Source organism: Emys orbicularis, chromosome 4 (assembly GCF_028017835.1).
Source record: "Emys orbicularis isolate rEmyOrb1 chromosome 4, rEmyOrb1.hap1, whole genome shotgun sequence".
Classification (NCBI taxonomy): Eukaryota; Metazoa; Chordata; order Testudines; family Emydidae; genus Emys; species Emys orbicularis.
This window is the reverse complement of record NC_088686.1, coordinates 55,211,198-55,223,181: the sequence shown is the minus strand read 5'-3', so window position 1 is coordinate 55,223,181 and position 11,984 is coordinate 55,211,198. Positions and strand designations below refer to the sequence as shown.

At 38.9% G+C, this 11,984-nt stretch overlaps 1 protein-coding gene across 1 annotated transcript in view; it reads right to left on the bottom strand.

Annotated features, from left to right (window-relative positions):
- Window positions 1-747: 747 nt before the first annotated feature.
- Window positions 748-11,984, bottom strand: part of STXBP6 (syntaxin binding protein 6) — a 170,515-nt gene continuing 159,278 nt past the window's right edge. Inside the window, exons 5-6 of the mRNA XM_065404232.1 lie at window positions 9,549-9,706; window positions 748-771 (exon numbers count right to left, since the gene is read on the bottom strand). Coding sequence (XP_065260304.1) covers window positions 748-771; window positions 9,549-9,706 — 182 coding nt within the window. The remainder of the gene's footprint in view (window positions 772-9,548; window positions 9,707-11,984) is intronic.

Below are 11,984 nucleotides of genomic sequence, written 5' to 3'. Positions count from 1 at the left end.
AAAAAGAAACCATGCAAAGACTGCTAAATTCCAGACTGTGTTAATGAGGCACAATCATTTTGTGTGTACACTTTTAAAAATCAGATTTTTCTTAGATCTTAACATCTCAAGTTTACATTCTTTATATTTTATTATACAATCCAAAATCAATCTGGAAAGTACAACAGGATATTTTCAAAATGCAGCATGGATAGCAGGGTCACATCTGGAAGTCAAATTTGCACTTCTGAATGCTGGTGCAAAAATTCCTACTGAGTGGCAGAAATGATAAGGCCTGCTGTTTCACATAACAAATCAGTCTGCTTTCCACTACAGGATTATCATCTGGGAGGCATAATTCCAATGTTCAAATTCCACTAGCACTATACAAAAGGGAAAAATATGTAACCATCGTTTGGATTTTATTTCTGAACAGTAACATCTCTTGCAGCCAATTTAATACTTTTTCCTGTGTGACACCAGAAAAAATAAGATGGTGCTTATCTTGATCAGTTTCTCATTTGGTCCATGTTTTTAAAAACACCTACAATAACTTAAATACAAAATAAAGGTTGGAGATACAGCAGCATTGCTTAGTGAAATTACCATAAAAATGTGGGAATGCAACATTTTTCCTGTACGTTAACTGAATAACTCATCTTCACTGAATTGGAAGGATAATGCATGTGAAAGTTTGGATCTCCAGTAAAAATTGCTGAACCTAGCTTTTCAGTTCCTCTTGGGAAGATATCTGTGTTAGGCAGTATCTCAACATTTGTGCTTCATGGCAAGCTGAAAAAGAACAAGAGAGAAAAAGTTATACTATTTGCAATTATAGCCATTCCTGGCTAAAGCAACTAATCTGGATTAAAGATGGGCAGTACATGGAATCCTCCAAATAAAGTATTTTCTAGTGGAAAGGTTGTTGAAAGCCAGACCTGAAACCAGATCCAAGTTTTGACCCAGATTAGCCTTTCCTTGCTCTCCAATCTCCTATTCAGCAGGGAAGGGATTTGGCTGCTTTCATAGAACCAGCTCTATGGGGGCTCCATGCATCAGTTCTCTGTGAAGGGAGAAGGAGCAGAGACTCACTAGTATGAGCTGGGACACACACACATTTCTCCTCCAATCCAATAGAGGTTTCCTGGAAAAGATCACTAAGGCCTGAGGCTTAACTAGTCAAAACAAATTAGTCTTTTGGTCAAGCTGTTTCACAGATATGTGTACTTCTGCCCCCAAATAGTTAGCAAAATGATGATCCAGAATTTCCAACCCATTTTTTTAATCTTCCTTCCTGAAGCTCCTTGTCCAATGGATTCAAAACTTTCAGGGGGTGGAAATCTACCCTGAGCTAAGATCCTGCATGTGAAGTTTCATGGAAACTTCTACAGAAGCTGGCTTCAACCTCTAACTGTGGAGAGGCTACTATCTACAGACTTAGCATGCTAGAGCAGGTGGAGGGGACTGAAGTCCTCAGCAATGCATCTACAACACCAAATGGGCAGTGGCAGTGAAAATTTCCTCATTTGGCTCCAGTCAAATCCTGACCAGGAATAACAGGACTGGATTTAGGTAAGCCTCCATGTGCTCAAGGCTTGGCCTCTCTATTAGAGTGCCCACAGAGATGGAGTATTTTTTTAAATAAGTAGAAATTTACTGGAAAATGTTCATTAGAAAGGAATGTCAATGGCCACTATCTTTTCTGGAAACATCATGAATAATCATTTATGAGAAGTACATTTCTTTAAGTGGCTTAGATAGCAAGCTCTTGCTATCGAGTATCAATAGTTCCAGGATACCAACTAGATCACAGACATACGAGAGGGATCCCTGGGGGGTGTGGGGCTCATAGTATGGAACAGGGGATCCCTTGGCATTAAAAAGGTTGAGAACCAATCAGCTAGAGCTACTTTACATTTAACAGAATGTAAAGATTTAAACTGTTTCACGTGAGAAACAGTTTAAAAAAAAAAAAAAAAAGCTACTAGTCCCAATGGTAATTTGTCTTCTGACATAGACTTTGAACAGGTGACTAAGCTGTACTTTAAGGTTCCAGAAAGATTATTCCAATTCCTTATACCCAATATTCACACAATCTTATTTCTTAAAGTAACTTGACATGTAGCTATAATGAATAGTTATATAAATATATAGCTGTGAAATAAGCCAGTATGTAGTCATAGCATATTAATGGTGAAATTAATTACAAGTTTAAAATAATACAAATATTTGAGCCATTTCTTTGAAATGGGGCCTACGCCTAGAGAATGCTGCCAGGAAAAGCATCCTAAATGGAGACTCTAATTGGCTGCAACAAATGTTTGCAAATGTTAATTTGGTGCTTGTTTCTTCTAAAAGTTAATGAACAGTGATGTTCATTATCAGTATTCTGCCAGAGAACCATTATTTTACCATTTAAAACACTACATAATTAGATTCCTACTTTTCTTATTTGTTTTGGAATACTGAAATATGCAGGAATTTAAAAAAAAATCACTTAATTCTTTACAACAATGACTCAGCTCTGTGTAGTGATTGTCCAACTATTTCAAAGTGTTTAATAACTAAACAAGAACAAAAAATGACAAATTTACTTCTCCGTTACATAAAAGCCCATCAAAAACAAACCCAAGCACGTTTTGCCAATTAAAAAAAACCAAATCAATTGAGCATCTACAAGCCACTAGGTCACCTGGGTTAGCTGCCCTACACATTTTTACCAGACAATGTGAAGTGATGAGATTATCTGCAGAATTTTAATGAGCATCTTTCCTATTCTTTCTGGGGAATTGTAATTCATTCATAACCTTTACTCATTTTAAAACAAGTTTTGCTTCAGTATAATTAATATTGAAAGAAAGCTGGTTACAAATAACTGAATTGGGTCACGCAGTGCAACTGGTATGAGAGCAGTTTGTGATGATGCCCTTTTCTAAGGAGGGGCATTCTGCCATGACCAAAGGCTTCTCTTCATGCTCTCCCTCATATATTCCAGAGCAGAAGTAAGGCCTGGTCCACACTAACCCCCCACTTCGAACTAAGGTACGCAAATTCAGCTACGTTAATAACGTAGCTGAATTCGAAGTACCTTAGTTCGAACTTACCGCGGGTCCAGACGCGGCAGGCAGGCTCCCCCGTCGATGCCGCGTACTCCTCTCGCCGAGCTGGAGTACCTGCGTCGACGGCGAGCACTTCCGGGATCGATCCGGGATCGATTTATCGCGTCTAGACAAGACGCGATAAATCGATCCCAGAAGATCGATTGCTTACGGCCGGACCAGGAAGTAAGTGTAGACCTGCCCTAAGTAGAGTAGGTAGAGTCTCTGGCATCCACTCCATGCTTCTGGCCACTGATGGAGAGAAAGGCTAGATTATCTTGCTGATTGCTAGCACAGCTGATGCAGCTATGCTATTCCTGATTTAGTCTTCTCGTTGCCACCCAGAATGCCAGCAGCAATATCTATAACCCAACTGCTGCAGAACTGGAGGACTAACCCATTTGTCCAATACCCAAGAAAAGATTTGGGGTAGTAGTTCAGTGCAGGAGCTCTGCCATTTACAGGAAAAGCAGAAGTGAAAAATAATTGACCCATTTTATTTTCTTTAACTGAAATCACTAATTTATTCTGGGAAGATGCTTAATTTATTTACCTTCCTGAATGTGAACCAGATACACTTTTTCTCTGCTTTCCTTTAATTAAAAAGAAAATAAATTCTATTGTAAACAACCCCATCATTTATCAACTTTGCCAATTCCCTAACCATCACCCACCAAACATCTGTTACACTGTCAAGACATGTAGCTGACAGCCAGGACACCTAGCAATGCACAGTGTATCATATTAATCCAAGCATGAGGTAATTCATGACGCGTATCATTCAGTAAAGCTTGAGTAGCATGAACTTTTAGCCATCTAATTCCTGCATTACTTCCAAACGGAGATCTAACAGGATCAAACAGACAGTCTTTGCAGAAGATGCTTTCACCCACTATTGTAGCTAAATGTAAGTGCAAGTGACTGGCTAGAAAATGAGAACTGGAAGTTCTCCAGAATTTTTTTTTCCTGACAAAGCTTTGTGTTGTGGGTGACTTTCCCTTCTACCCCACTCTCTCTCTCTCTCTCTCTCTCTCTCTCACACACACACACACACACACACACACACACACACACACACACACACACACACACACACACTCACTTAAACTACAAGATATTGTAGTGCTTTGAGAAATATTTTTAACCTCTTTAAAATTATTGTTCACCTGTTTAGAAGAAATTATTTTAATATTATACGTACACATACAGTGTTCATGTACTAGTGAAACCTGTTTACACCTACAGATAAGTGGACCAGAAATGTCGAGGTAGTTGTGGGTAGAAGTCAAGGGAAGGAGTAGTGGAAAGCATGTGCTGATATTTTAAATGGGGGTGTATAAGATAAGGGGTTGCTTATCAAAGAAGGCCCTTTACTGCAGGTTTCACTGTACTAAGCAAACACAATATAGACAGTGTGGATAGCTCCTGAGAATAGTTTTGAGAGGCTAGAAATTCTACAGTATTACTGGGCAATAAATGGTATTTTAAAAATAGAACTGTAGGAGCCACTAGGATATGACTGAGTAATATTGCCTTGCTCCTAAGCCTGACAGCTCTGTTTTTCTAATACACATTTGAATGAAAAGTGATACACACTATCACTCACTGTAGGAACTACAGAACTGCTACTTTCTGTTTGCTCCTTCACTTCTCCCTTGCTCAGTTCCTTGCTATTGGTTCTATGCAGCCTTTATTTTGTTTTGCTTATTCTACAGCATCCTGACAACTTTGGTTGGAGGCTGCCATAGACAAATGTATTATGATTTTAAAATGATTAACCTATGCTGTTCCAAACTCTTCCACTCCAAACACTGAAGAAAATTGTGGGGATGGTGGGCTTGAAGGAAAGAAAGGCTTCTGAGAAGCTATTACAAGATTTTTTGTGACAAGAGATTTCAGACTCTCCCTTCTCTGGTTAAACCTATGCTGCTTCCTCTCCCCTTGCCACTGGCAATTTTCCCTATTTAGGCCAGGAATAACATTTGCAACACCAATCAGGCTACTTGAAGTACCATTATACACTTTGTATTGACTTTTTAGGCATTCATCTAATAACATAGGCTATTCAATACCACATCCAGTGTGCTAAAATACTGATTAACAACCACCACAAACAACACTTGCTTAATGCATTTTCATTGAGTTGCTAAATTTAGTCTAAGAAACATGCAGCTATTCATGTACACAGAACATTAAATAACAAAACAATCCTTAACCAGGTTGCAGTGAACTTAAAAGCACAACAATTATCAGGTCTATATCTGATCTGAGAACATTAACTTATGGAAAAGTGAAACGCTGTAAACTTAACACTACCCACAACAGGATTTTCATGGTATATTTTCAGGTGTCTATGCCTTAACTCCCTTCCAAAAAAAAGTGAATGCTACATATCAAGGAACTCCTTCTGGACCCAGGTTACTGTGTGCACTGGATTATTTTCGTTTATTTCCAAGAACTGTAAGCCCAGAGAGCTGCAGTATGTAACAAAATCATTTGACCGTGATGGGGCTTATAATGTCACTTAGTGTTACCTGCCACAATCTGTTCAAGTAATCTTGTAGGGGTATCCATCAGCTAATGAATCACGGTAAGAGCTGCCAAGAGTTGTGGGGCCAAAAAATAGTTGTACATACCTGAAAGGGCTGATCACAATTCCTGCTTTAAGGCAGTTCATATTTTAAGTCTCATAAGGAAGTGGCTGCATTTAATTTATGTTTCTATGTGTTTATTGTGTTTTTAAACATATAGCAAAGATACTTAGTGGTCTGGATAGGAACTTTTTATATTCTGTAGACACCTACATAAACAAACAAAAAATAATGGCCACAATTTTCTCAAGTGGCTAGTGCTTTTTGGTACCCAACTTGAGACACCTGAAAAAGGCCTGATTTCAGAAAGTGCTTAGCACTTACCTTCTGAAAAACAAGCCTCTTTACGGGGTCTCAAATTCTGTACCCCAAAATGATGAATAAGTGAAAAATTGTGACCATTTTATTTAATTTTTTTGTATTTTCTTAAAAACAAACAAACAAAGGTAATAATAGATTTTATAACTTGAAAGAAGTCTTCACGGCATGCTATAGATACCATACTACACATGTGCATATATTTATATACACAGGAATGGGTAAAGCTGTTGTTTCAATAGCTTGCACACTTTCAATGAGTGATAAAGACAGATGGCTACATCACTGCAGGTTCTGTGCTATTTTCATTAGCATGAGTTGCAACTGAAATCATATAATGACTTATCACATTGTTGTCCAGTTATCTGAAATAGGTGGGAAGGACCGACCAGGCAAATTCAGGGAGGGTGGTGATCACTTTTGTTCAAGTCCACGGTGATTGTTTTAATGTGAATTGTGATGGTGAACTGTTGAAGCCTCCATTCAAAGACTGTTTGTGCCCTTTAATATAAACCATTTCCAATAATATTTTCCCCTGCTTGTTTCTTTATGTGGCGAATATCAGGGCTTCAGCTCCCTCTTTTCTCCAGAGGATTTTGGAAAGGTTTGCAGGAACTGGGTAGTGATGCCCTGAATTCTGAACTGCAGTTCTCCATTTTCTAAGTGGGGGCTGTTGCAGTTCCCACGTGCCTGCAGCTGGCGGCAGAGAAAGCAGGAGCCCAGATTTCAGTCTCCTGACACACCACCACCCAGGTCACCCAAACATACAGTACATCTTAAATTCCCAGTGTCTCAATTTGACATATACCCCTACAATGAGGACAACTGCAAACACCTCATACTACTAGTGCTATAGAAATAAATTAAATTAAATAACCAACAATTTCTCATAATGGGCCCCTTCATTGCCTCCCAAATTCATCTAATTCCCCTGCTACCAAATGTCTGTTCTTCCTCCCTTTCATTCTATTTTCCTCTAAGGCTGTGTCCTACACTGTGCAATTGATGGGTTGGAGAAGAGTGTGAGGAACAGCATGGCTCCTGGCTGTTTCCTGTTCTCTTTCATCTTAGCAGTTACCCTGCTGCTGATGCCTATCCAGACTCTACTGTTCCTACTGCTGCAATTCAAAGTGAAGTACTACTGGCATCTAATCACTGCATACGTAGTAGGTTTAAAAAAAAGAAAGAAAGGGCTATACTGTAGTACAACAGCATGCTTGCTGGGCCACCATGGAGCTTGCCCTTTGGGAAGCTTCTTTTGCATCATTTTGGATTCCACATATGACGGCAAGTCTGTAGGACATCTCACTTAGCGCAAGAGAGTTGAGGGATCATTGGCAAAAAAGATGGAAGTCAGGCCAAATATTTCTAATATCAGTCTCTTTCTTTTTAGAAAGCATGTGAATGCATACATTGGGTGTGTGTGGGGTGAGGAGACCAACCACACACATTAGATCCCCTCACAGAATTCTATATGGCAGTTTGAATTGAGTGGGCTAAGACTTACAGTAGTCACTTTCCTTTACACTCTTCCAACGCAATAAAAATGAGTAGCAGTCAGTATCTGACAGGGGGAAGGACAGTGCTGCAGCTGAGTCTTGACTGCTGGTGAGACTCTGCCTTCAATAATTCTTGTTAACTGGCATGAAGACGAATCTATTTCTATGTAAGTGGATTCAATGTTAGTGAACTCTGCCAGCTCCCAAGTGATTAATAAACCAATTTTAGAATTTCAAAACACAGTTCAATGCAGGCTCCCTTGCGAATCAACCCTGAAAAAGCACTTGGGGGAAAGAGGGGGCCAGTAACTCCTCTTGAATAGTAGAGACTCTTCCATAAATCCAGGACATAAATTCCATGTTTCTGAAGCACATAAATGAATTTTATTCTGACAAGTAATTTACTGTATTACTCTAGAGAGTGTATTCTTAATAGTATTGAAATCTGGCACACACACACCCTCCACTCCCCATGCTCTTGGAAGGCATTTCTAAATGCAGAAAGCCTCCTTTACACCATAGCTTAGTATGAATTTCTGCCCTACTCCCTTGCAACAGTATTTCTAAGGTAGCTTTCGATTCTGGTAATGAACACACAGTAGTTACCATGCTAGTATCAATCATATGACTTCTGCATACTTTCATCCCTGCAAAATGTACTTTGCAAGATGGTGCGGTATCTTCAGTATCAAATGCTTAGCAACGGTAGAGGAGATGCCCTGCTTAAGAGAACCAGCTCAACTATAGTCACTATTTAAGAAAAAAAGATGAGGATGAGAATGAAATAGATTACAACATGTACACTGCAATTCAAGACACGTTTTAAGACACTATGAGGAATACAGATTAAATCCTATTTCCAGAATTATGCTAATATGGCTAATGATACTCATGCAAAATAAGGAACTAAATGAAATTGGGCCAATTTGGCAACATGTTTTATTATATTTAGTACAAAGGTGAACCAAAATCTGCAAAATGAAACAAGTCAAAACTGATGTGGGAGGAAAATTTTTGGGTTCCTGAAGGGTTCTTACTATTCACTAATGTACAGAAATGAAAATCTAAACATTTATCTAGACAGGATAGGTGCATTTGCCTATTAAAGTAAACGAACCTTCTCTCCAAACTGCAAGTTTAAGTTTTGTTTAATTATTTTGGAAAATTACCCTCCAACATTGGATACTGCTGCAGACTGACGTCAGGTAGTCTCTCTCTCTTTCTCTCATGTGCCTTGGCCACTAGTTCCAGTCATATCTTACCACCCTGGGACATCCTAGAAGCACTTCTGAATGTATTTTGTGCCCTGATAGCTAGATTTGACTACAACAGCCAGACCAGGTCCCTGAGAGACTGCCAGATCAGAGAATTAGACCAGAAACTGCCAGATTAAGAAATTCATACTCTTCAGCAGTGACTCTCCATCATGCACTCTCCATCTCTGTAGGCAGCATTATAAGAGATAAGCCCTTTCTAGCTTGCAGGGCAATCATATCTCCAGCAACAAGTAGTAATTTTCTTAAATCAGAATGAAAACTTATTCTTTTTCCATCTCAGTTTTAGGCTGAAATATGAAACTGACTAAAAGATATTGCTGAGATATCATTTGCAACTCCTCTGATGTTCACCTTATCATGAAATGGACAGTAATATTACAAAATCAGTTCCTTCCCACTGTATATCTTTTTCATTTGAACATCAACAAAGTAACCCTTGTTCTATAGTAACTAATATTGGTTACAACTCTCAGGAGAAATCTGGGGAAATCAGCGTGAAAGATGTGTGCATGGAATGGGGATGAAATAAATACTTAAACGTTTTTGTTTTGATTTTGTAACAAGGGAAGCATTAGAACACCAGGTCTATTGCACAGGAGAGAGAAATTATAAACCAGAATTTGCCTGTTATTGAGGGACTGTTGTGAGACAAAGGAATCACACACTTGTGAATCTTGGTGATCAATTGAAAACTTCCCAGCAACTTGTACCTCCTGCAGATGAGGGTCAACAAACATGAAACACTATTTTGAGCTACTGTGAGCCCCATTCCACTAAGAATCTTACCTTGTGTGCAGTTTCTGCAAACTGCTGGGCACTGTTTTTCATATCCTCTGTCTTTTCTTCTGCCCGACCTAACCTTTCGCCACGCTCATTCAAAGCCTGACTTGCCTTCTGTACTGCACTGGTCACACTGTCTGCTGCTGAATGGAGTATGCTGTTTCCTGAAATGACAGATGTATCATTAGCAACCCAATGTTAACATACACTGCAGCATAAAAAAACGTGAAAACATTACCAGATTTTTCTTCTGAGTATTAAAAGAAGTTATTTTCAACCCTTAATTTATTCACTCAAGAATAGCATGTCTGCTAATCCATTCCAACTACATTACATCTAGTTACATGAATCCTCAGCTAATCTGGGTTTCGTTGTCTTAAACCTGACCACCAATATGATTTTGACCCAAACCATACCATTAACAGATTATGACCAAATCACATTAAAACAATATAATTTAGGAACATAAGAAAGCGTTACTATGACTAATAGCTAAATGGACATGGTGTGCTACTGCTAGTGGCATGTTATCTTTTAAGTTACAGTACTGTATGATGTTAGTTCATCTCAGGATACTACCTGAGTAAGTCAATGGAACTGTTCACAGAAATTCACCACAGTAATGTAACAGATCATCTTAAAATTCTATACAATATCTCTATCATGTAAGGTTATCTAATGTTATACTCCTTGAGAGGCTAGAGTCTTGCAACTCTGAATAACACTTCCTCCTGGATCCCCTTGCCACCATATCAAGTTCATTATATTCAGAATAATGAATTTATCATCTTTCCTCCAAATCACTGTCTGCTTTCTCCCTTCTTTACACTCTTTACAGCTCCATGCCTTCGGCATGCCCTAGGCGCATAAACTCATTTGTGATTCCTTTCTTTTTCCTTCATAGCCAGGCTTTTATTACATCCTGTGGCTTTTCCCCCCTTTCTCACCACCAAGAACTGTACTCTCCCTCTTTATTCTTATTGCTAAAACCCTCAGCCAAACCTGGCCATCTGTCATCTCACCTCTCCATATAAAATGGTGCTGCTGCAGTCATCTTTTATCTATTTCATCATGTCTTCTCCCCACCAGGTCTTATCACATCAAATTCAAGCAACACATTTATGGTTCTGCCCAGACTCATTCTATCTACAATCTCTGTGCTCATTTGTTCCAAGCCCCATCTTCTCTGATTTAGCTCTGTTTACTGCCCCCCCCCCCGTTTCCTTTCTTATGTAGGACTTTGCACTCTCTCATGCAATTCCCTAAACTTGCAATAGCCTTCCATTTCTTGTCCACCTACCACCTCTACTTCCAAATCTTTAAAACTCCAGGCATTCTACCTTGGTTTCCTCAATACAAGGTTCTCTGCCCTCATGAATGTACTAGTCGCTTGCGTTGTGTATGTATCACTGTACAAATAATATCTTCCCATTTAAAGCCACAATACGATACCTGTAGATTTCATACTCTTAATAGATCATCATAAATTCATGATTAAAAGCCAACTATTTAACTCTTTAATGTAACAAACTAATAAGGATTAGGTATTTCCCATTTCCATCATACAGTTGATATAATAATCTTGGTGGGTTTCATCAGAGACTCAAAATGTTTTATAATCTATTTCAGAAGGTAAGTAATTTGCTTAAGTCACACAGCAAGCTGCTGACAGTCAGGAATGGAATCCAGATATACCTCCTAGTCTTCTGCTCTAACCACTAGATAAGATATCAGTCTGGTGAAAATTAACTATTTCAAAAACTGCTCTGCTAATTTCCAAAACTACCCCTTGCCCAGTAGTTTGGGATTACTGGGAGGACAGACACAAAGATATCTAGGGCTGGAAATTGGTAGAGGGGGAGAGAAACTCTGTTTTTCAGGAAGACTCCTTCAGGACATTGAGAGCACTTTGGTGGTAAGAGTTATCTGATTTCACGGAGCAGTTGTCTGCTTCAATTTTTCTCAGAAATTCTTGTTTAGCTGAGAATTTGCTTATGTAAAACTGATTCTATTGCCTTTTTTTGAGAGAGAGAGAGAGAGCGAGCTTGAGCTTATTTTGGCTTTTGTTCAGGTGGTTTGTCCTATAAACACATGTACTGGGCAATATGCCAGAGGAAATAACCTCCCTTTTTATATCGGTGTGGTCAGCAGCATTCCAACCTCTTGTACTATTTAGTGTTGGTTTTTGGGATGAGATTTTCAAAAGCACTCAGTGTTGGGCTAACTCTGCTCCCACCAAAGTGAACAGTATTGACTTCAATGGGAGCAGAATTAGACGACCACGGACTGCTTTTGAAAAATCCAACCCCTAATGTTTTGCAATGGTTCATTAGAATGGATATTTTGCTGGTCTTGTATTACTTTCAATCTAAAAATGTAGCACACCTAGAAATTCTTCAAAATATTTTCAGAGAGAGGGGTCAAAATTCTATATTTAATACT